This window comes from Argopecten irradians, chromosome 12 (assembly GCF_041381155.1).
Source record: "Argopecten irradians isolate NY chromosome 12, Ai_NY, whole genome shotgun sequence".
Lineage (NCBI taxonomy): Eukaryota > Metazoa > Mollusca > Bivalvia > Pectinida > Pectinidae > Argopecten > Argopecten irradians.
This window is the reverse complement of record NC_091145.1, coordinates 25,890,060-25,917,490: the sequence shown is the minus strand read 5'-3', so window position 1 is coordinate 25,917,490 and position 27,431 is coordinate 25,890,060. Positions and strand designations below refer to the sequence as shown.

The 27,431-nt window shown below is 32.8% G+C and overlaps 1 protein-coding gene across 1 annotated transcript; it reads right to left on the bottom strand.

The window, feature by feature from the left end:
* Positions 1 to 969: 969 nt before the first annotated feature.
* On the bottom strand, positions 970 to 26,948 carry LOC138336621 (dual serine/threonine and tyrosine protein kinase-like). Its single transcript, XM_069286143.1, has 13 exons — positions 26,732 to 26,948; positions 25,721 to 26,244; positions 23,249 to 23,993; positions 19,789 to 19,941; positions 11,798 to 11,892; positions 10,810 to 10,893; positions 10,424 to 10,521; positions 9,971 to 10,179; positions 9,218 to 9,374; positions 8,794 to 8,949; positions 8,096 to 8,186; positions 7,552 to 7,801; positions 970 to 7,019 (listed from the first exon to the last, which is right to left on the bottom strand). The coding sequence occupies exons 1-13, from the start codon at positions 26,850 to 26,852 to the stop codon at positions 6,781 to 6,783; spliced, it is 2,922 nt and encodes a 973-aa protein (XP_069142244.1). The 5' UTR covers positions 26,853 to 26,948; the 3' UTR covers positions 970 to 6,780.
* Positions 26,949 to 27,431: the final 483 nt, after the last annotated feature.

Here is a 27,431-nt window from a genome sequence, read left to right as displayed (position 1 = left end):
GTTAAACTTTGTTAAAATTTTGTACTGTATTATTAAAACAAAGAAATATTAGTTTGGTGTTGTGTTCTATAATTAAAGTCTAGGTTCTCATATAACACTAGATAGAAAAAAAAATTGGGTCCTTCTGCTCAAACTCCAACCAGGGTAGCTTTATTGAAATCAGGCGCATTTTGCACTAAAATATCCGGAAATTCTAATGTTTTTACCTATTCATTATCAAAATTGATATTTTGAACCTAAATCTCAATATGGATTTCCAAATTGATATTATGGTTATCTAGGAATAATTACCTGTCAGAAAACATTTTTACTTTTGAAATTCATAATTAGCCAGCCAATCAGCGGCCGGGTTAAAATTCTATCCTGGGCTCAATCTTGTATACACGGGGCCATTTCGAAGGTATTTTTTTTATTTAGTTGGTTGATCCCTATAAAAAGCCAAATTGGCTGTTTTTCTTGTATCTTGATATAGATGTACCATATGCAGGTGTCTTGCTAAAAATGATATCTATCATTCTCTTTCTGTGTAATTTAAAGAGTTGATGCCCTTTGTTCAAGTTGTAGCCAGGCTAGACAACACGTTAAGATTTTCTTTGTTCAAAGACATGGATACTTTCAAGTCATTCAGATTTGAATGTTTAAATGTTCTCCGAGTTCAGGAAAGAAATCTTTAGCTTTCAATATCTATATATAAAAACCTTCAGTTTCACATGCAGATCATGATCCAAAATATTTTTTGATGACCAGGCCCCAGTTTCATGAACATTCCTAAAGTTTAAGGAATTCATTAACTTAAAATTCTCCATAGGAAAGCATCACAGAAGTTAGTGAAATTAAGTTATTGAAAGAGCCTACCTGAAATCTGTAATGATTTCCTATGGAGAAATTTAAGTTTAAGAATTCCTTAAATTTAAGAAATGTTCATGAAACTGGGCCCAGAATTTGAGACAAATGAAAATAAACACAATATAACAGTTATCATATAATTTATTTACAATAGAAATTTCCTAAAGGAAGCAGTTCTTATATCTTCAGTTAAATACAGGAACATTAATCAGTTGGATTTTATTTTCACATATATTTCAACTGCATGAAAACATGTCATTAATTTCTTAGTTTTAAAAAGGTAATGGTGGGGGAAACATTATTGAACAATAAATACAGCTAAGATGTAGCATTTATTAACTCTTTCACCCCTGAACATCCATTTAGATTCTACCAAATCAAAGATTAAAACAGACTATTGTGAAATTTTAGGGGACTGAATGAGTTAAAGAACCTCAATGTAATATGGACTGAAATCACACCAGATTCCTTAGGACAGTTAATGAGGAAAAGTGTGAACATTTCAGGTTGTAAAACATTTTCCAAAAGAAATATTTGCACAACTATTAGATGGCTTTGAAATTATTTTTGATAGGTAATGTGCCGTAACTAGAATGGAAAATGTTGCAAAAAAAAAAAGAAAAACAAGTTAACTTGTTAAATATATGATTGATATATTGTCCATAGACTGATCTAAATGATTTTGAACCATGAATCAACTGTAAATAACCATAATGACATATATACTTTTATTTGTATATATATTTACATGTATATAATAAATTATATTGGTAGGCTTACATCATATGAAAGAGATGATTTCAAAAATAATCTCAAAATACATTAATTGGTACTGCATCAATGAGTACACATTTTAAGCACTTAAAAGTTGTATGCCTAAAAACCTTCAGTGTTTGACATTAATTTCATCATAAAGTGAGTTCTTAAACAAAAAATGTAGAACAAAAGGCCTTAGCCCTATTCACCTATCTACGTTCCGCGCTGGTCAAACTCCATTCAGGTAGATAATCATATAATGAATATCATTACATTTCAAAAGCACAATAGAACTGCTTTGTTAAAAGTGAACACGAAAAAAAAAAAAAACCAACAAAACCAAAATAGATACAATGTCAAAAGTCATCGTCCTTGACCTTATAAGGGTTTAGGATTGTTGGTTTGTAAAAATGTGTTTTTACGATTGAGTAAGTCATTGCTATGACCGCAAAAAACTGATGTGTAAAATATAGAGAAATGGTTGAATTATATACTCTTAAAGCCAGTAGTGTGACACTACAAAACAATAATAACAAGATTGATGGTTAAGGAATTATCCAATACTCTTAGTAGACTATGTATCATCATCTATTCAAAGAAAATTTCTAAAGTAAGCAATTAAATTGATAGCACTTTCTCCAAATTTTCTTTGCACATAACTATGTGTTTTGGTGCTAATGATATTTAAATTGTTTAGGGTAAATTTTCATAGCGTATATGTACATTCTGATCAACCAGGATTGCTTCCCTTTGTTTGTACTCGGTCAGTACTAAGCTCAATTTGATATCCTCTGCTACTATAATACAACTTCCAATCATTCAATTAGTCAACTCTTCTCTTTCTGGAAGCTCTTTTATCTATCAAGGAGTTAAAAGATATATTTAGAAGTCAAGTTGGTCTTGGTTGTAGTAAAATAAAGGGGAAGTAACTCTGGTAGATCAGCATAATGTATATAAAAATAAATATATGGCACACATATATAAATGCAGCAGTATTGCATAACACCACTTTCACTGGTAATTAACTTACTCTAATGTTACAAACATGTATTGCACTAAATACAAAAGCGTTGGTAGGTTTTTATATATACAACGGTAGCGTAATAATAAGTATCCTGCACATATGTACACTTATGGGAGTGTATTCGGCAGGTTTGATAATAAATATCCTGCACATATGTTCACTTATGGGAGTGTATTCGGCAGGTTTGATAATAAATATCCTGCACATATGTACACTTATGGGAGTGTATTCGGCAGGTTTGATAATAAATATCCTGCACATATGTGAGTTTATTTGGCAGATTTGATAATAAATATCCTGCACATATGTACACTTATGTGAGTTTATTTGGCAGATTTGATAATAAATATCCTACACATATGTACACTTATGGGGGTACAGTGAACCTTGATAATCCGAACACTCCCAAGCTGTCTGGATTGTGAATTATCCATACTGTCAGATTCCATTAACTTAGTTAATAATCCAATCCCTTCTCTGCTAATTCAGTTCAGATTGTTAGTTTTCTCGACTATCTGCATTCAGATTATTACAGACCCCTGTATTCGGAAGGTTTCCCAAGGCAGACTATTAGATTCTACCTTAGATTCAGACAACCATAAATCAAAACTTTTAACTGTAGAGAGTTATGACTAGTATGCCATAATAAAATATATGTACAGCATAACAACAATTATATCATAGCAACCTCTGTAAGTATGGACAACTGTCTAAGTCATAAAAATAGTTGTTCATGATATTTTACAGCTATACTGTAAAGATTATTGGTTAAGACTATAAACCATTATAAGTACAAGTTTCATGGAAAGGAAATGACCAAGACCTGAATGACTGATTCAATAAATGTGGCATGATTTTTTTGAAGCATTCTTTTAAGCAATCTTGAAATCTTAATTCAACCATAATAGATACTGCCTATTGGCTTCACATAAATCCAGATGAATATACATTTACAGGAAGTGTATATAAACAAAAATGTCGAAATAGGAATCCTCCATTTATGACTAACAAAAAATTCACGGTTATAACGTAATCATTTTCATTCCTGTATAGGTTCCTATACAATGTCTGTACTATGTTTATAATAAAGTGATTTCGTTAGTGCCCAGAGGTATGTTATAGTTATATTCTGTCTAGATGTGAAGTGGTATTTTCGATATTCCAGGGGTAACTGTCACTGTCGTTATATTCACTCCTGGAATATGTCATAGTAAAACTGAAGGCACTGTGTGCAACAACGGGCAGGACAGGTAGTTTCGTCCTTTGATATACAGAGAAACAATCAAATAACAGTACACTGTATGGCTTTGAAGTTTTTTCTCATGAAATGCTGTCAAATTTTTTAATGAGATTACAAGAATGGATATCACAACAATGAGAGTAATACCTGGAGTATAGAGGATGTAACAGTAGATTTTAGAGTTCAGTATATTACCTGAGGAAGACAAATCTGGTGGATTGTTTAGTTGATATTGTTGCGAAAATTGCATATCTTTTGACATTGTCAAAAGAATTTTTTGAAAAAAATCTATATAATCTTTCTAAAGTTATGTGTTCAGTAACTGGAGGAAAATATTGACTTGACATGTTATTTTTTCTTTGGTAATTTATTGAAGTATTGCCAAAATCTTGTTCAACTCTTGTTTTACATGTACGATTTAAACTTCAGCATTGACAGAATTGTAATTCTCAAAATGTTGGTAAAGTTTGGTGGTGATAACATTAATTTTTAAATCTTGATTCATGCGTATGGAAAATACGGCACATACAACTTTAACGAAAGAAATAATGTGAAAGGTAACAAATCCTATCGTAGCTATCCTAATGAGATATAAATCCAATACAGAGTTTGGGTTTCTATGGCAACATTAACCAATGAAGGAGATTAATAACTTACATATAGTTGGTATGACTCAAGAAACAAGCATAAGTAATTATAAAACTTAATTCTACAATTATAACTTCAAAGAAAACATTGAAGAGCGAAAAACAAATTGAGCAACAATATGACTAATAAATATCAAAAGCATATTAATATAGAGGTTATACAATGAGTGGTTGATGAATATTGAATTTATTCCACATGAGTGAGCTATTTTTTAAAAGTTACAAAAGACAGGAGCTTAAGCGAGTGTCTTTTGTAACTTTAAAAAAATAACTTACGAGTGAGAAATAAATTCAATATTCAACAACTATGAGTAGTGTGACCTGTTTCTACCACAATCATATTCGTTTTTAGCCGATAGAAATACGGCAGGGATACGGTAACCTGTATTTACTGAAATATGCAAATAAGGTGTAGTAATATTTTCATCAGCAAAAAGACACTAAATAGTATTCAAAAGTCATCGTTTGATAAAGAATCCATCGATATCAAATTCTTCTAATTGGGAACATCTTTAGGGTTAAATAATATTCATTTAACGTCTTATTGAGTTCAAATCTTCATAGTTGCTACCAGAAACTAAAACACAACGGCAGACTATAATATAGCTACATGTATACATGTAAAAGCATTCGCACGACACAGCATCATCTATTTCCCGCCAGTTAATCATCAAGATTACCATCAAGGTCAACTTCTTTCATACACGTTCAATCTACGAAACTCATCAGTAAAATTCTTGTCCGTCAAGATGTATTATTAGTACTAAAGGTCTAAAGGTCAATTTAACATGTATGAAAATGTCACGTATTTTGACATAACGACCATGACGCATACGCTTTCCAACAGCAGTTTTGGACGTCAAGCGGCGATCACAACATAGAATGATGTCATTTGATTATTGATGACCTTGACAATGATGACGTGACACTGAGAAATAAGTAGTTTGGTCAAAGTTAACCGTGTCAGCTAATCAGAATGCGTACAGAGTTAATACCACGTGTGGTATAAACAAAGTGTTAATCAACAGCTGCAGTGTTTATTCAATGTCCTGAGAGTTGAATAACACCGCCTATTGTGGTAGAAAGAAATATACACACTTAATAAGTCTCTTATTTTATGGAAGGTTATACATGGATAGAAAAAATTTCCAGAGAAACCAATAGGAAGATTCAAGCACAATAGAAGTTGCATGTAGAAGGTATTTATAGAATGTTAAAATACAACTACTGTTACTATGGTCATATTAACTCATTCACCCCTGTAGACAACATTTGAACTCTTCTAAAACTTTAGTTGGAACAGTTCATTATAAAATGTCAGGGGTGAATGAGTGAACATCTAATATAGAAAATGATGCTCATTATATATACGTGCCATGTAAACTAAGGACATGTAAAACTACCCGCTATTGTGTATCTATATACATTGTATATAAAATTGACATACACTATTACCTGGTACAGTGTATGTTATATTGTAGTATGTGGTCGGTGGAAAATTTACAGTATAACTTTGCATGGACTATATGCATACATTCTGAAACATTTTACCCTTATAAACATTTGAACACTGATTTGGAGATACCGAAACAGTGTAGGTAAAATACAATTTACAGTTGATTAGTCCCTCCTTCTATTGACTATGATGTCATATTTTGAAAAGATTTTTCTTGACATCACAATTAAGAAAGCACAATTACCGCGTAAATTGTACTTTACCCCTATATTGATAATAATGGGTAAATTAAGTATACAATTACCAGGTGGTATGTGGGACTAATTGACAGTAACAGTACTTTACCGATCTCGAAATCCTAGTATTGGTAGTCAGGATTAAGTTAAGTACATGTATAATCTCTAGTCTGTAATAAAATTTTAACAGACTTCACAATTTCTTGGAATATCATAACAGTACAGTACAATAACATCTACGTTAAAATGTTTTCTGCCACAATATCGGTTGCTTATAAAAGTTGAGTAACATACAAACGCACCTAGCAAGGAGATGAACAATTCAACCTTCCAAGTTTTGTCTCACTCTCAACCTCACAGACTAAGCCATTACTTACCACAGCCAGGCAATCTATGATCTGATCAATTCCATATTTTACCTGTATTTGTATATAGTACTCAACTGGAGTTAATGTATGCTTTAAGTTCTTTTAACCATCACAGAAAAATTTGATTCCCAAAATTATAGTTTCTTATTTTACCAACATCAATGATCACATAGAATTCCTGACCTACGGCCTTGACATTTGACCCCATCACTGATTGGATGGAATCCTTGACCTTGTTCCTGAAATACGCCGAGACCGGTTCTCTCCCTTTTTGAACAAAGGGGATTCCGATCTAGGTTGCGTTTTATGAAAGTGTTCGTGTATCTTTTGAAGACGAGTTTCGACATTTCCCAACAGAGGCCGCTTCAATGGTTCACCTTCCCAACATTCTACCATCAGATTCCAACAGTCTGTGTCGAAGGTCTGCAGCTTTTCTGGACGTAAACCTAACAGAAATAGAAAGAATGTGAATACTCACAGGTTCCATTAAATATATCTTGTAACCATTAGAGACACTATTAATATCAAATCTAGGATTAGGAATAATTTAATATCAAATCTAGGATTAGGAATAATATCTAAAGTGATTAGGAAACCTGATTTAAATAACAGCTACTGTAAATCTACTTTATTTCTTATTTTCCTGTATATTTTGTATATAACTTTTTCATGGTGACTAGAATTTTATAACACCTATTATGATACTGGTACATGTATATGAATTTTTCATGTGACAATTTATTCCCACGAATCCTAATTGTTCACGAAATATGTAAATTTCAAACGCATGGAAATAAGTTGAGTTTATATTAGATTAAAGTTTAGAGTTGTAATGAAACTTTCTACCAGTTTTCTGAATATGGACAATTAATTAATCAATTAATTAAACATATTAATCAATATAAGAGTAATCTAGATTAATATTTCCAAGTAAAAACTTAAAGTCATGTTCTATAACTTACACGATCTATCACTTACCCTTTTTTACAGACGTCCATAGGTGATCTTTGTTGTCGCATTTTTCAAACGCGTTCGGAAGCTTGACGTGGCCCGCACAAACATACCAGAATAGGATACCAAAGGCATAAACATCCACACTGTTGTCATAGCGACCAGAGAAGAGTTCGGGGGCCATGTGGATAGGCGTACCCACGATACTACCACTCATCATGGCCTCAGGTTTACAGAATCCCAAGTCCGTGATCTTACCGCGATTATCTTTGTCCAGCTGTCGAACACAATACATAAAGCAATACAGGTAAGTAATCAAATACTACAGTTTTAGTTGTGTCTTTATGCAGATTTTAAATATTTACATGTTATTTGAGACAATCACTATTCTAAATTAAAGCTTTATTTACTTTTTCTTTTCTAAAACTTTTGTTTAAAAATTTCAAATAACTGATTTAACTTGCAGCAAATTGGAAGCATTGATTAAGAATTTAAATTTGAATTGACTTTTAACTATTACTTGTCATTACTTGTTTACATATTACCACAATGCTACAATTTGTATACCTACCAGTACATTTTTTAGCTTGATGTCCCTGTGAACAAGCCCCTGACTATGGAGAAATCGGATACCTTCCACAACATCAATTGCTACCTGTAGTCTGTCAAATACAAATGGACATTTTACAAAGCTACACAAGTCATAACCACTGAATCAAAAAGAGAAAATACATGGATGTGTAAAAATAGGAAGTAATGACATAGGACAAATTAGTTTATTGAACACCAATGACTGTGTAATCCTACTGAATTGTATCAGCACCTATTATTATCTACAGGCCGTTTGGTCATTATCCAGTGAAGTTTCTGAAAGAAATTAATCTTAACTGACCCCTGAAAACTGTGAAGGTCACTAATCTAAGCCTTTTGCCCTACTTTGCCCCATACCAATGTCACTTCTCTGTGCCTATTGATTAATTGTTTACAGAAATTAGTCTAATTGATCTCTGTGACCTTGAAGAAAGGTCAAAGTCATTTATTTAAACAAACTTAATTGCCCTTCATCAATGAATACTACAGGCCTGGTAATTTTGTTATTGACTAGTGATCTGAGAAATGTCGAATTACTCCTTCCTTTTTTTCTTTAGTAGTTTTGATTATATAATCACATCACAAAGGGATTCAATTCCATCATATTTCCCCTATATTGTTAAATGACCAAAGTTTGCTGTATTCCAGTCATGATTAGTGTATACGTTTTATTTTTACCTGCTGACCCAGTCGAGGCCCTGTTTGATGGCTGCGTACAGGTCCCGCTGGAGTCTGTCCATTATCAGTAGTACTGCAGGACTAGTGCCTCCTCCGTATGTGTAGTCTATCACAGAACCTCGCAGTACAACTATACGCTCATGTGGAGGAATGTTCCTGGGAACGGAAATAATTTGATTTCTCGATAAAATTATGATGAATCGTAAAAATATGCGTATATGATTCTTTCTTTCACCCTGAATACATCTGATATAAATATTTATCCCGCCTCAGGCAAGAATCTTGTATACCGCATCATTCAAAAGGGTAAAAATTGTTTAAGTTCTGAGTCATTTTGGTTTCCAATTGCTCATCAGTTATATATTGGATACTAAAAATATCAGCTTTGCATAGAGTTATCATATCATTTTTTATATAGACTTACTTAGTGTAGTAGAACTCCAAGGCAAGGTCGTTCCAGTGTTTGTCGTCAGGGGGGACAACTGACTTGATGGCGCAGGGTGAGAACCCACTCCAGGTGTCGCAGGAGTACACCACGCCGTACTGACCACGCCCAATCTCACGACTCATCTGAGGCGTACCTGTAAACAATTGAAATATTTCATAACCTATATCATAAAATAATCATGTCTTGCTATATCTCTGTCTAAAAAAACATAATATAAGAAATCATTGTTAAGTTTTGTGAAATATCCATTTAGTAACATTGGCGTTTCAACATGAATGCCTGATTCATAATTCTGCTTATAGTATTTAATAAAGCCTCCCATATGAATCAGCATCACCTTTTTTCTGTGTCCAATAACAAAATAAGTTACTTTTTAAAATTAGACTTTAAATCAGTGTGGTGTTCAGTTATAAGCTCCCTCACCTAAACATCCAATTGTTCAATCCTTTTGTGGATTATATTGCCACAGGAATAAGGAAGTACAGTAAAATGGAATTAATTCAGTTATTATGAGATACCTGATAACTTTTGTGCAGAACTGTCATTTTTAATGGTGATGGAATGACACTTAAAGATGATATCCCCCGCCAAAGTCATTTCAGCGGGAAGATTACAAATAGTTCCATCACCACTGTAGATACTACTCCTGCACAAATGTTATGGGATATCATTTGGCACATGTAAGAAACATTCTGAACCAATTCACAGCAGAAATCAATGATAAGTTACCATGGAGAATGACATCTTTAAGTGAAGTGCTCTCCAGGGCCACCTTAGCGACACGAGGAGCGTGAACTTTCCGGAGTTTCAGTCGCTCATCCTCAATCTTATCCAGCCGACCTGTGTGTTTCTGCTCCAACTGCCGCAGGGCTATTGCAAAGGCATCATGGGATTTGTTCAACCTCTCTTTGATTTGTGAAGAAATGCTTTTAGCTAACCTAAAATTGAAAATTATGCATAATGATTATTCTTATATAACAAAGAGATATAACAGTACATTTCTTTCTTAATGCAATACTAAACAGTAATTAGCATCCATTTACTGATATTTTTTTTCGAAGCAATACAATTAATTTTCCCAAATTAAAGCTATTTTTATCAAAGTCCTTAGCTGTAATAATAAAAATAATATAATATATACAATACCATTTTGGTCTGACACATGTAAGAAGATTTGATTACCTGGCTTCACTGAGGTTGGCAAGAATGTCGGCTGCAGCCTTTTTCTTCCACTCCAAGTCAATTCGAGGAGCTGTGCTCCATGGCATGGCTTTCACCATCTGTCAGGGGAGATAATTCTCAATTAATCAGACAAAAATTACATTGCTGAAGTTTGTGAGGTTGAGATAAAAATCAATAGACATACCTCCTTTTTTTGCCTGTAGATAAGACTGGTTTAGGTTATCTTATAAAGGTGACAGAGTACATAATGCAATATAAACTATACATGTACTAGTTATTAAAAAACATTACATATAAACCTTCACATTTCAAACTGGACATTTTAACAAGGGCACTTTGATACCAACTTTATATCAAGTACAGTTTGGGTTATCACATTTGAGTACCTGTTTCATGCGCTCCAGTATAACACGGAGAAAGGAAGAACTTGACTGAAGGCTTATCTCCACCTGGTATGCTGCATTCAGGATCTGCAATAAAAAGGTAGGACATGTGTAAAAGGCTAGGAGATTATCTGGTTTAATATTATAAATTATATATTACAATATTATCATTTATTACTAAACCAATATTATCATTTATTACTAAACCTATTATATATTACAATATTATCATTTATTACTAAACCTATTATATATTACAATATTATCATTTATTACTAAACCTATTATATATTACAATATTATCATTTATTACTAAACCTATTATATATTACAATATTATCATTTATTACTAAACCTATTATATATTACAATATTATCATTTATTACTAAACCTATTATATATTACAATATTATCATTTATTACTAAACCTAAGTAGTTTTTGTTTTAATAACCTTATCAAAATAACTCCTAAATTTTCAGTATTCAGGATTTGCACGCTCTGATATGCATCTGTTTACTCCTCTGAGAAAGTAGACTATAACCATTGTCTGGCAAAGTTGACCAACAAAATTAGACGATGGCTTTCTGTATTAACGACACCTTAATCTATCACAGAAATATGTTCCTGTATCCTTCATGACACAAAAATGTGTCACAGCAAACATGTGAAACGTACTGAAATGTTCAACCTCTTAATTTGAAGTTATTCTCTGACTTGCATATTAAATCATTTCAGTATATATATAATAAAATTTGCAAAAAAATATCATTTTGATCACATGAAAGATAAATTATATCTAAAAATTCTGGTTGCTCTCTTTTCTTTTTTATCAATGTTTAGTGCTTTGCCAATGAAAACAAATCTGTCTGAATTTGACAAAATTATCAAAACACTTTATATATTACATCAAATCCAACTTATTCATTCAGAAAATCCATTCCATGATACCCGATATTCAGTAAAAGCTGGTACTTTACAGTAATTTATACCTGCTTCAGCGCCTCACTGGTCGATTTACTATTTGCAGTCTGTGAATGATCGGCATCAAATCGCTCCAGACTCTCCAGGCATCGACTCAATGTACCTAGAAAGAAAAGAGAGAATTCATCAGGAGTTGAAAAAACAACTACATGTACATGTAAAGTGGAACAGACCAAGTTTGTTTCTGTTTCTTTTTAATGACCAGGGGTCATTTCAGGATATGCCAGGTTTAGGAATAGGAAGTGGAAGAAAGAAAGAGTACTCAGAGAAAAATCATCAACCTGCAGCGAGTACCTGGCAAATGCCTCATGGATTTTTACTCATTACTAATAGGGCAGAGTCTTATCTAATTGACCATTGCAGTGCAAGCTAACATTAAAATTGATTGCTTTTAGCATATTTTATACCATGTTTGCATCCCAGCGGTTTGACGTAGAACATACCCAAATGATGATCTAATGCACTTTTTGCATACATACAACCTTTTAAATAAAATATCATGTACCCTGTTTAATGCACTACAATATACTTCATTTGCACATTCATGAATATTTATTTCTTTGTTCAATTCTCCTTTTCTTTTTCTTTGTAGAGGTAACTGCACCTTTTCATCCACTGCATGAGTTCATCACAGGGTTTTTAACTTGTGCTGAGCATAACTGTTATTTATCTTAAAAGTGTACATACATGACTACCTTAGTCCAAATGGATTTCACTTTTTAAAATGTAACTGTAAAATGAGTTTGATAATTTTGTAGAGTCTCAAAAAGTTATTGCATTGCAAATCTATAATATACTTCTTACCATCACTCCTTCAATTGTGTTAAAAAGATAAACTAAATGTTAATTTCCCTAACTCTGGTCATCTCATGTTTTGTCATTCTTATGAACGCACGTTAATTGACTATCAATACATCGTCAAGCAAAACAGCAAAATGCGCCTTCATAGTTAACACAGATTTATGTAGGGAATCTCCTATTTGTTTGGTGTTGTTATTTCATATTAGGTCATACTGTAACCAACTTTCTTTCGCATGCTATTTGTTTTCATGAATTTAGCAATCAAGTTAAATCTGTGAAACTTAATCTCCACCAAATGTTCTGAAATGAAAACATGAATTTAGTAGCCGCAAAGAAAAGTTGGCTTACCGTAAATGAAATGAAATGTTCAGACATTATAACTGTAATAATTCCTGTTGCAATGTTTACAACTGGAATGCAATTTGAGTGTTTGAATGCAACATCCTTACCATCAGTTTACATTTACAATCACACTTACAGTCCGTCTAGTGTAATGTCTCAGTTTTTAAGCTAGACATATGTCAAAGCTTGGGATTGCCTTTTTATGTGATATACATAAAATACAGACCCGTTAAGGAAACCAATAAAAAGGTCATATGTCAATCCTGGTTCACTGAAAATACCATGATAATTGGAGATTAAATGATCATTTGTGTTGATAATTACTGGTATGATCTCAGAAATATTAGTACATTAGGCCAGAAAAAAAATAATGTCTGTTTAAGGTTACATTGGCAAAAAAAATAGTGTCGGTTGGTCGGGAGGCTTTTTTTTGCTTTTTTTTAAAGTGTCTTTCACTCTAAAATAATGGCCGCAACTAGAGTCTGAGATCGAAATCCCGACTTTTATCTTTTTTTTTTCATAGAAAAGTGGTGAAAAAAATAGGGTTGGGGGTAAAAAATTAGGGTCGGTTGTGTAACCCTAAACAGACATATTATTTCTTTTGGCCTTATCAAAAATATATATTACTCAAATCTGATTTAATAGTACATTGTATATGTATTATGGTTTCATCAGCTATAACAATGACACTAAATTCAATTTTTTTAAACTGAAGCATGTTAATTAATTAATATTATTAATACATGTACATTGTGTTACTTGCATTATTTACAAATACTGTTGATTTTATTCAAAATTTTGTTTATTCTTTTAATACACAAATACATCTTTCTACTACAACAGTGGGTATAACGTTTACTGCAGGGTAGGCCTAGTGGGCATTGAAATCAAACTTATTGAGATAATCGGTGTAAACAATGAACTGAATCACTTCACAGAGGAGATAGGTTTGTTTAATATAAAACATTATCTTATAATCCTGTGATATCACTGACTATCACACATTTTTTGTTTTATCAACTTCCTGTATTTTCCATGCTAATTGATAAGGGACTTCCCTATTGTATCCCAGTGTTATATATAGAAGAGTCATCATACTGTAGCTAAAACAAATAACTTTTTAAATATCTGTTTCATCTATGACATCATCTTTGATTTAACAGTAAGACATTAACAAATTAAAGACCCCTCCCCCCTCCAATTCATGTAACATGAAGTTGTATTAATTCTCTCAATTAAAGAGACCCATGCAACAAATGCAATGTCCCAGTGTCTGAAATAAGTAGAACTGTTGCCAGAGTGGACGACTAATACTCCCCGCTACACAAATTTAGTAATAACTCCATTAATAGGGGACATTACAGAACCCTTTATAGTTTACTCAACTCCCCTTTATGTCAGGGTTCTGTATACCAAATTTTATCTAAGTCTGTCAATTAGTTTAGTAGGAGTTGTATTTAGTGACAGACCGACGGACGGACGACTGGACGGACGGACAGACAGACAGACAACCCTATTCCAGTATACCACCCCTTAACTTAATAGAGATAGATCAACCATAAAATATAGGTCACAATGGCTTAATTTTGGTATACACTTTATTAGTTATGTTTTTTAGTAGCAACGTCCTATTGACAGCCAGGGTCATGTAAGGATGTGCCAGGTTTATTGGTGGAGGAAAGCCAACGTACCAGGAGAAAAACCACCGACTAGCAGTCAGTACCTGGCAACTGCCCCACAAGACCCAGGTTTCTGTGCTCTATTAACTAGGAGATACAAGGTTTTTCCTTACAAAGGTAAAAATATAGGTCACAGCGACCTGGTTTTGGTACTTTGATACACCACACAATATCAGCTAGATAGACACATACCAGGTATAAAGTTCTAAGTTATATTTCAGGAGTCAGAGAGACAGATGGTAGAACAGAAACAAGACATGCCCTCAAAATTATTAGTAACTATTTATATGGTAAGGGTTTTCAACTAATTATAAACTCTTAAGTTTGAACTCTAATGGGTCTAAAACTCTTATTACCTAATACATTTACATGTAAATACAATTTCAGTTGAACTCAATTTTTAAGAGCATTTTTCAGTTTTTTAAAAATGGCCTATAAATACACCAATTTGCAACCTGCAGTGTCATAAGACAAATTTAATTCTTGGGCTTAAAGGCCCATTACCTTTCCGGAGCAAAATATAAAGGTTTCTTAAAAACATTAATAACATCAGAAAATGCATACCGATGACCTAAAATAAGGTTACTACACCAAACATATGCAAGATTTCCTGCGTAATATATGAAAACAGTGGAAAGTCAATTCGCTGTTTTGCCGTCTGGCGCAGTGATAGTCAACTACCGCGCAGTATTTAGGACGACGTCGGGAAACATAATACGACCCGCGTTATAAAAATAAACATTTAATTTATTTTAATCAAATCGTTCAGAAGGTGATGCTAAATGTAGTATTAACGGTAAGTTAATAATTTTTAAGATTCTACAAAATTATCGATCTTGTTTTACATTCCCATTTTAAAAATTAAAAGCCTTTTCGGAAAGGTAGTGGGCCTTTAATGTAAGATAATTAGTAGTGTCTGGTAATCATTTTTTATTACCTTATTATAATATGCAATCAAATTATAAAGTTGAAAATTCTCTTACGACAGCTGTGCACTGTTAATATTTGATAATGTAGGTCATTTTTATTTGGGTTGATAAGATGTACTGTTAAAATCATCTGTATTAGGGCATTTTTACATTATCATAAGTACAATAGACTACAAAAATAATCTTACATATCGTTCTTATTACCGTAGATTAAGTATCTGATATATTACTGAACTTTTAAATTGTGGATCATTTTTATAACAATCTTGTGACAAGTCATGCAGGCTGCCAGAGTCTATCTATAATAATATGAAGGTCGCTTTTCCACACAGAAATACTTCTACCTGGATAAATACAGGTATACTAGACTATATAGTAATTACCATCAGATCTAAGAAAAGATATTTTTGAAAAGGTTTACACTTAAACAAATCGAATTTGTGATGAACTTACCTATACTTGTTACAAGTAACAAGAAGAATTGATATCTTTATCAGATTTTTACACATACCATATTTCGCCCAATAAGTGCCCCTATCCATATAAGTGCCCCTCCCCCTTTTTAAGGCCTGAATTTTACTCACCTCAAATTAAATGCAGACTGGAAATATGAAAACGGCGATGGTTTCTTTATCTGATTTCTTCTGCAAATTGATCTATGACTTTCTTTGTGTAAGAGCTTTTATGAATGTCCATATTTATAAAGCTCCATCTTCTTACTTTTTTACTATTTTTTAAGCACCCTGGGGAATTATTAGGTTAAATATGCTAAGTGCATTACAAATGAGCTCTTTACTTTTAAAACCTCTATATATCAGTCACTTTTCTTAGTAACACTCTAATTCTTCTCTACAAGCTTTGCTAATGTATAGTTTTTTAGTTACATATTATTGATAATATTCTGGTGTTCAGTATTTCTACATTGTGTTGTCAAGCATTACCATCATTTTAATAGTCTCTGGAGACCATAAACTTGTTATATCACCTGATTTTTTCACTCAGGGAGGGATTTATATCTTATTCCACTTGAATGTTTTATGTATCAGTAATATTCTGTTCTTTAATTGCTTTCAATTACTGAATACATCTTTTACAATCAATACACATTTTAACAAGTCACAGTTAAAGATGTAACCAACAGTTAGATAGATGTTGAAATGGGAAGCCCCGATATGTCATTATTACTGTAGTTTTAAACACTGTCAAATTTACAAATAACTTAATTTTTCATCCAAGAAATAATTTTAGTAATGTTATCAAACAAATGTTTGCTTGGTTCTGTCTAATCTATCTTTTGTCTATGCTTTTAATCCTACCAATGACCTTGAATAAAAGAATTTCCATCCAAAATAGAAATTCCTTATTTCATATCTTTATGAATCATCAACTTGGGCTATGGTATATAACTACTGACAGTTTATATGTGTGAAAACTTCATTATAACCACAGCACATAATAGTATTATGTCACTGTATTTAGTAAACAAATATTTTTGCACAAGGTCATAGAGTGCACAAAGGTATCTCATTCAGAGGCATTCATAAGGGATTATCTGCTTACAAGTTCTTTCCCATTTCTTTATTTCTTTTTTTAATTTACACTGACCAATCATTGTTCTTGTTTTCAAATGTACCTTATTTTGTGATAATTGTCGATACGAATGACATTTTGTGTTATAAATTCATAAGAATGATGTAATGAAGCTTAAGAAATATTCTAGAGAAACTTACCTTGAATTTTTGAATTAAAATCAGCATGCAATACATGAAGTTTATTTTATCATATTCATCACATTGAAAAGCCTTATAATTCATTCCACATAAAATCAAAGGGTTTTCTGGGTGGGTGACTATCGTGTATTAACAATATGACACCGGAAATCAGGAATATTAATGTAAAGTTAGTGTCATGATGGTAGCTATACAAGCATACAACATAAACCTCGTACACTTACATCTAAGGTGAACACCTACATTAAACACCTACGCTGTATAGTGACCCAAAATCATACAGAATAAACTACACAAATACACACAAAGTCGTCACAGCTGAAATATAGAACCCCGATACTCTTACATACATCTACAAAGTATCAGTGATCAAACTCGTCCACAATTACCTGTAGAAAATAAACTTTCTTTTTTAACATCCGCCCATACCTCAACATATTTTAACATCTGTACATGCAGGTACTGTCTTTATGTGTTTCAACTTTATGATGGGAATCATCTAATATGTATATAACTAAGTAACTAACCTAAACATACACTTACACTGTCTCAGAAACTGAAATTATCAAATATATAAACATTAGAAAATATCTACCCACACATACACATCTACGACATCTACAGTGAATAAGGTCATTACATGCAATCTCAACAAAATAACAACTTGGATATTTCTAATAAATTTTTGCAATACCATATTTTACCTAATAAGGGTGCCTCTACCTTAACTCCACTAAAATTTCTTGGTTGAGATTAAGAAAAGATGTTCATAGAGTTCCTAGGAAGTGTAGAAATATTGGGCTGCTTTTCTGTCCGACTCATTCTGTATTGATATTGAGACACTATAAAACTCATTGTTGTGTATATACTCCTTTGAACTGTGGGTTCTATATGGCTACTTGATTTTAAACGTTGATCTGTTTCCTAAAATCTAGAATGATGAATCCTTAATATGGGTGAGCGAATCAGCAATTAACCGACCCTGCACCTTATTAGGTCAAATACGGTACAATGACTATACACACCTACACTGAAATCTGTAACTTGAGTCGCTTTAAAATATATACACTGAAATGAGAGACTGATTCAATGATAACTGTATGTATATCTCACCCTCATATTTTTACTCATTTTATCCAGGATATATGAAAACAATTCTCTTAGTTCTTGTCAAATAAGATTTATTTTTGCTGGGATTGGAACTTCTCAGTCAGCAGGCCTAGGTAACTGGTAATAAATTTAAATGTTCTTGCTATTTGGAATGTACTGTAACACATTAGGGCTTACATAAATTTACAGTCTGCAGGTCTTTTTAAAGAAATAGTAAATGACCCCACTTTTTTCCTGTACATCCATAACGACCCCATTTTTTTTCTGAGACTATGTAGGACACCATTTATAGAAAGCCCTGCACCAACCATGCACTTTTTTTGAAAAATTCATTTGAGGCAGATTCTGACATAACAATATACTACAAATTAATCTTAAATTATGGAAACATTTCTGGTGCAGCATTACAAAATCATCAAAATTTTAATTCAACTAGACTTTGAAGCAACATCACTGAAATCAGGAACATTTTTTATACAACTAGACTTAAAAATAACATCATCAAAATCAGGAGCAACATTTTTTATACAACTAGACTTAGAAACAACATCATCAAAATCAGGAACAACATTTTTAATACAGCTAGATTTTGAAACAACATCATCAAAATCAGGAACAACATTTTTGATAAAACTAGATTTTGAAACAACATCATCAAAATCAGGAACAACATTTTTGATACAACTAGACTTAGAAACAACATCATTGAAATCAGAAACAACATTTTAATATAACTAGACTTTGAAACTAAGAGAAAGTCAATAACCTGTAATGGACAATAGGCCAGCCTCCTCTATCCCTGTTATCAGTGAGTTGAAGGTCAAGAAGCATCCGAATGGTCGTTAGGTCAACATACTGTCTGGGTGACCAAACTACTGGTCATTCATGATGAGATTATAGTGGTCATTGAGGCTGAGTGGTGAAGATGTCCTAACATCTTACCACAAGCCCTCAACCTTTGGTTGCGAGTTCAAATCTTACATGGGGTAGTTGCCAGGTACCGACTCTGCTGGTTATTTACCCTTGCTTAGGTACTAATTAATTATTATGTCATGTTTTTCTGAGTGTAACGCCATATTTTTCAGAGAAAACAACACAATTTTTGCTCAGTAATGTAAAGAGATAACAATCGCATTGATACTTACCCGCAAGGGAGATAACTCTATAATATATAAAGACAGAATAAGCATCCCTCCTATTACCATCCTTCTCCTTTATATATATGTCCCTTCTCAATTTTTACACAATGTAGTTTCAATATTTATGTTAAAAGCTATCACAAGAAGGTGATATCAATATCAATAAATTGGTACTAATATCAATATCATCTGACCATATACAACGTTATAACAATTCATTATATACATATCCGGTAATAATTGATAGCATAAGGAAAATTTATGCGTACCTGTGTATGTATCGCGAAGCACGTCTACTGATCGGACCAAGTTTCCGGCGATGGCCTGGTTGAGAGCCCCTAGGACTAATTCCTGTATCTGGTAGGTACAGATCTTCAGGCCCTTTGTGGTCAGTATCACACCCTGCTCATCAAAGTCTACACCTATGTCAAATAAAAATGAAAATGATACTCTTCAAATGAAATATTTTTTGTAATTGAAACATGATACATAACCACTATTTAAATAATAAAACAGACATACAGTTACATTATCATATACCGGTAATAATATTGTTCACTCCTAAGTTTCTTCTGTTATATAAGATTTAAAAGCCATTACATTTTCCAATACATTAAAAATCAAAAGTTTCTTAAAAACAATAATAACATAAGAAAATTTATATTGATGGCCTAAGATGAGGTTCCAACACCAAACAAATGTAAGATTCTATGCCTAATCTATGGTAACTGTTAACAATGAAGACAACATGATGACCCGTGTTATGAAAATTGACATTTAATTTGCTTGAATTTAATCGTTCAGAAGATGAAGATAAGTGTTTTATTTACAGTGAGTTAATAACTTTTGCGACTCTACAAAATTCTATGCTTTGTTTCACATTCACATTTTAAAAATTCAAAGCTGTTTTGGTTTATGTGTACATACCATTAACATACACAGAACATCAAGCTAATTCATCAATATACTTCACAAGAGGCCAGTCTTATTTCCTTAACTACTTACTTTACACATTTAATTATTAGTTTTAATTAAATAAGCATCCAATCAAATATATTCATCAGGTTTATTTTTGGCTTAAAGTCCTATCAACAGCCGGGGTCATTTAAGGATGTGCCATATGTTTAGGAGATGATTGAAAGCTGGAGTACCCAGAGATAGACCTGCAGTCAGTACCTGACAACTACATATATGATACCTGACATTGATTTCGAACTGACGATCCAGGGGTGGAGGACTTGAGCATGCGGTATAAATATTTTGGGAAATCTTAACCACTCTGCCACCTTCCATCATTCAATAAAGTAAACCTTGTTACAGATTTTGACAAAGGTTCAGAGCCATTACAAAGTAAGAATGTAATGTAAACATCACAGGTTGGCCCTTGTAATAAATGAAGGCTGAATATTCAGAATTAGTTTGCAATTTGAACATCAATGGAAAGTTTTTGCGACAAGGAAAAACAAGCAAAATTCCCTTTTGTATCTTATAACTGAATGAAATATAATTTGAAAAAGAACTAGTTACATGTTCTTCCCTTTAATGGGGAAACATTCATTGATGTCCTGCATTTTTTAACTTTAGAAAGGTTTTGCTAAATTAAACTGGTAGAAAAACATGTTTACCATAAAGTGTATTTATTTTTCTAGTAACACACATATTTGGATGGAATTTCTCTGAAAATATTATAATATGTAACAAAATGGGGTATATGTTGACTTCATAAATTAACAGAATTATTTGTCAAATCTTTAACCAAACTATCAATTCATTAATAAAAGGAATAATTGTCAAATCACTCCTGTGATAGATTATCAAAATGTACATTGTAGGCTGATTCATACCTATCTGATGACTGAGAGTTCACAGGCTAAATGAACCACATCACTTACTGCCAATTTTTCACCTTTATATTTTTTTTTTATCTCCATACCTCTAGTACTTCTGGCCTTGAATTTTTACAAGGTCACATACACATTCTGTCACTACCTTATTGAATCTAACCCTGCCACAAGGACATATGTACCTGATCAACTGATAATATATGTACGCTCACTCTTCAGTTTTACTATGGCATCTGACCCCGAATTCAATTGTATTTAATAAGACAAAATACGATGATTCTACAGAAAGAAACATTTTGTCCTGAGGCTGATGTTGAAGCTAGGTTTTCAATATTAAACAATAAAAAGATGGTGTATAAGTGTGTCAATGAATCTACACCATAGGTCATACCAAGAGTTTAGTTGCAATTAGTTAGAATGTAAATTTATAGTTATATTATAGTGAAAGCTTATGCTTATTTTACAGTCTAGTTTATGCCCCAGAGAATTAGTTGAAACCAAATGCAGGATATTGTTATACAGACTAGTACTCCAGTGAAAATTTTATGAGTGTTTTAGATCTGTACCCTGTCACATTCATCAACAAATGATCAGACAGCATAATTTTGATATATATAACTGTAAAAATGGATATTTTCAAGTGTATGTTTAATTTCGCGATTTGCTTGAGTAAACACATTTTGTGATGTTATTTCTTCCACAATCAATATACCTGCTAACTTTTTACAACATAGTTTTATACAAATATTACACGCAGGGAAAGTTTTCGCTCTTAAATGTCCTTCGCATAAAACTTCCATGTTTACTGTAATAACATGTAAAAGTGTATGTCCAAGTTGCCTTGGAAATGAACATAAAAGGTCAATGTTCAATGTCAATTTCTGCATTACTGATATGACAGCACTAGTACACTATATGCCCTATATATAACTACATGTTGAACCAAAATCAGTATTCTTTAACTATTACCTGTCTATTCATAAGTCATGTATAAAATGACAAAAGTTACTCTTTTTTTCAATGAACATAAAGAAAAAAGGAAACAGTATTCTAAATGTAAACATCAGATAAATGAAATATACTGTATTGCCAGTTTAATGGTTCACATCTTTCCCTTCTGTAGAATGTCTGTCGGCTCATCACTAATCCTAAATTTCAACAAATAAACAGCTAACTGATCAAGGGTGCAAAACTTATTGGGAGCTTATCAGACCATATTTGGCTTTCACAAAATTATTGCACAGTTATAAACCACGAATTAATTTCCAAAAGAAAACATAGAGTTATCATATGGTCGGTCTATATTTAAGAAAGATTTAAATCTAGGACAGTAAAGTCGAAGGGGATAGGAAGCTTATTTGGTAGAATACGGTAAACCACATCAATATCATCAAACAGATCAATCTGTGTTCAAATCATAGGGTGTAAGTTCCCTTTGATATATCATACAGGTCATGAAAAAAGGTTGATACAACGAAAAACTGAGTTGTCGAAATTCAAATTATGGATGAGCTTGTTAGACAGTAGAGTTACATAGTGGGACCAGCGATAAAATTTATTCAGCAGAGAATCATAAAGGTACGGTTGATTGTATATATCCTGGACATCTTGTATTCTTACTTGTATTCCTACTAATGCTGTAAACACGTATCACTGTACAGAACAAGCTCATGTTTATTATAGCAATGATTGTTATATAGCCTAATGGATAGGACAACCATAAAGACCGTTCACTAGTAGTGGACACTAACTACATATACCTATTAACCATATCCTTATAAACTTGTCCTTGTAACTGTCACATCTTCCTTTTTGGTACTGTCCACATATATACAAGCCTTTCAACAAAGTATTTGCAAGTACATGTACATTGTATTAATCTTACCTAAAAACTCGTACTGTGCCGCTTTGTCCACTAAACTCTGTTGAATTCCCTGGATAGTTTCCGATATCATCAATTTGATCTCATCTCCTTTTTCTACAGAAATTTTCATCAGAGACTTGTACAACTCAGTCTCTTTCTCACGTGCAAATTCAAGTTTTTTCGGAGTGATCATCATATCACGAGCCATGTCAAAGGCAGAAACAATGAACATATTTAGACATCGTTCATGGCAGTTGTTCAGGACAGTTGCAGCGTTCACCAGATACCGTTGAATCGTTTGTTGAACAAAGTATACAATCCTGGAAGAAAAAGATGAAAAGTTGTCGATTAGTTCACTATCGACCTCGTAATAGTCCATAGACATAGTGTTGGTTAGGTTTCTAGCACCCGGGCTCTCACTCAAATATCCAATATCACAGAGTTGACGAAATATAGTAGAAGACGTTAATATCACAGAATTCACAGTTTTGCGTTTAGAACAAACCCTATCTAACGGTGTTGACACAGGAGACACACAATATTTTGGTTCATCAATAGCACTGGACAGATTCTGATTTTCATGGTCCTCTATCGTCTCTACAGAACCATTGCAGTTTGTTTCCTGTCCTTGGGGTGACTTTTCGACATTGAGATTAGAGTCCGTAGTTCTGTCATCACTAGAATCTGAGATTTGAGTATTTATCCCAACGAAGCATACTGGCTGGAAGTTACTAATGATATGAAGCCTCTTCAGAAAACTTAAATCCTGAAGGAAAAGCAAATAAAGAATAATTATTGCCTAAAATTTTAGTTTTAAGAAGAATATTTTCATGTATACCAAGCACATAATAATTTGAATGATATCATAAATAATTCAATAGTTTATTTCTTAGTTATGAAGTCAGTTAATTTATCTTAACTCATGATCACTGTCATTTTATTCTGAAATCATGAATAGATCAGTAACTTTGCATTCATGAATATCCTGGAGCCTTATACTTTCGGGCCTAGAAATCACTGGCTGAAACATCTGTAACATTATATACACTGAAGTGTGACTGTATTTAATAGCCGTTAACTTCAAATATAAAATAACAAGGACGACACATTTGCCAAAATAGCAAAACATATTAATTTTGTTTTTACTCTTCTGGTGATCCCTGTCCATAATTTTACCCAAATCTTAATGTACAAATTTACTGATTCACCTCATAATGGACTTTGATCTTTATATATAATATGCAGCTTCAGGGGTGAGTGAGAATATAAATCAAATATAATTTTGGTTTGTTTTCCTTTTCAGTTTTTGATGGAGAAGATTAAAGATGCTCCACCGCCGACAGAGTATAAATGATATTCATCATTTGAATAATAATTGGTGTTTAATCGTGTATATATATGCCTAATTAACACACACAAAAAATAAAATGATTTGTTTCGCCATTGATGCATGCGCAATCAGTACTTCATTTCATATAGAATATAGTGACATGGAATTTTTTCGGGATGCAATTAATTATTTTTCATATTTTTAACTTGAAGTAAAATAAGAAGCTCAAACTTTTCAATGGTGATAAATGTGTAAAGTAAGTAACTTTTGTTACTGAAGAAAAATACTAAATCATCTACTCCTGTTTTTGATAATGAAAAAATTCCATTTGTCAGCGGTGGGGCATCTTTAATTAGTTTAGAGCACTCAATTTGCAACTAATTGTCAATTTTAAATTTGGGTAAAGACTATAAACAGGTCCCAGTTCGGTTCATTTTTACTTTAAGAAGTTCTCAACTTTAAATTCTCTATATGAATAATTAATTAAACTGTTATGGAAGTTACAGGAAAGTAGGGCTGGGTATTGGAAGGTCTAAAACGATACAATACGTATTGACAATACACTGAAACAATACACAATACGTATTGACGATATACTGGACCTCTTTTTTCAAATTCAGTTGACCAATGTATTTTGAAAATTGTGACAATAAAAGACAATTTTGATAAAACATTCTATAACCTTGCAAAAACCTACCAAACATTTGATTTGGTTCACCATCTGTGTTGATTGAATTCTGTCAATTCGTATTTTCAGTTATCAAAAGACATTTCTAATCCATCTAGGTGATACAGATGCTTTAAACAGATGCTTTAAACACTTCCTTTTGCTTGAAATGTTCTTACTTGAATAATGCTTTAGAATAAATTTTGTTTGGAATTTCCTCTTTCTATAATTAAAACAGTCGGCTCAGTTGTTAAAACGATACAGCGATATACAGCATGTTTGTGTATCGATATTCGATACGCTTCTGAAAACCGATACGTATCGGTATATCGATATATTGATCCAGCCCTACAGGAAAGCGTCTTCAGTTATTGAACTTTCATACTTGCAGGTAATTACAACCTCAAGAATAAACATATTTTAGGGATAATTAGCAATGAAGAGGTTGCTAGCTATAATCCAATATGTTTATCATATATCAAGTAAATAAACCTACATTTTCTGTGAGCTCCTGGGTCTGGAATGCAAACAGTAGAATTGGCGAGATTTTCTCGCAGCATTTATTGTACTTTTGCTGAAGGTCATCCTCAAGGTCATTTATGGACGGAGACACTACAACCTTCGCTCCTTGTCGGAGCATAGGGTGATTCAGTGACACTTCTAACACTGCAGTTCCATTAGCCCCGTCTAAACTGGGGTTCTCCGAAATTTCAATGTCCTCTATTGGTATTGTGCTCCATGGTTTCTTATATGCCTCCAAGTTCTCTGCCAGATCGTAACCGTCCGGAAGTGATAGGCCTATAGACAGATTACTTCCATATTTGAACTGAACCATACGGTTATTTCCATTAACGTCTCCGTTGTCAAATTTTGGGTAAATGTTTCTGCCAAAAATCTCATTAACCACACAGGATTTGCAGTGGGCATTCTGGCCATATATGACGATGCCTGGGGGTTTTCTGGCAGTGGCAAGGATCTCTTGTTCTTCTTCCTGCAGAAGTTCTGCAGAAAACAGCTGACCTAAAAAAATCAGAAAAACTCTAATTCGACTGCTTCTGTTTTGAATAGATAACAATTACCATAAAATATTTCATACAAGTTAAAAATAGTCACTTTGACTTTCATTTTGAGGTGAAAACTGTACTGAAAAGTCACAAGGTACATGACACAATTTCATCATTAGAAAATGTAATGAATAACAACGTCAGGTCAGACAATGATGAATACTTATTTGTCTACATTTCAGATAAGATAAGAGAGAACATCAGATTAACACCATGATGATGAGTAGACAAAAACTTTTCCTTGTTAAAAAATACACTGTCACTGTCAACAGACATAAAAAACATTAACAAAATTGAACATCTTCAAATATCTGTAATTTGTATTGATAAAATATCTGTTTTATTACAGATTAACGCCTTTCCGAACTCAGCTGAACTTGTATAACTAATCTAGACTACTGCCAGCTGACTGCATCTTGTGACCAGAGGTCGCATCTACTCACCAGCTTCAGACTTCCCAGATTCATTTATGTCATCAAAACATCTTTTCGTGTCGTCTAAAATGATCTGTAATCTTTTGGTACAACTAATGAAGCGATTGATTTCGGTTGCCAAGCTTCCCATCCTGAGAGAAAATGAAACTTCAAAGGAAAACTCTTCCGCCTGCTGTTTCCTCCATTTTCGTTTGCCTCTGTAGGATTAAACGCGCGTATGTGTCTAAGAGTTGTTCCCCTTGTATCGCTAGCTTTTGTTTATATGGTTGGACCTATTTGACCTAAATTAATACTGACGGATTTTATGATATTTTGTTGTTTACAGTGGAACATTCGCAATGACTTACTATACACGTATTGAAAAATTTAAGTCCGTCAGAATTTATACTTGTAATTATTACTTTTACAAACGCGTGTGTGTGTTTTACACCTTGCCTTGCTCACATTTACTTATGTGGTTTGTGCGATCTATCCAATACACACATTTAAAAAAAAGTCAGTCTTCTTTATAAGCAATAAATTAAGATATGCATAATTAGCTTTCATGGATATAGTTATTGGTTTTCATTTATAAATTACATGACATCTGTTGACCTATGGGCAGAAATTTAGATGTTCCGTATTCGAATCAATACAAGCAACCTGGTGAGGGCGTTTAAAAAAAAAAAAGGGAAAAGGTACTTATAAAATCATTGCAAACCTACACAGT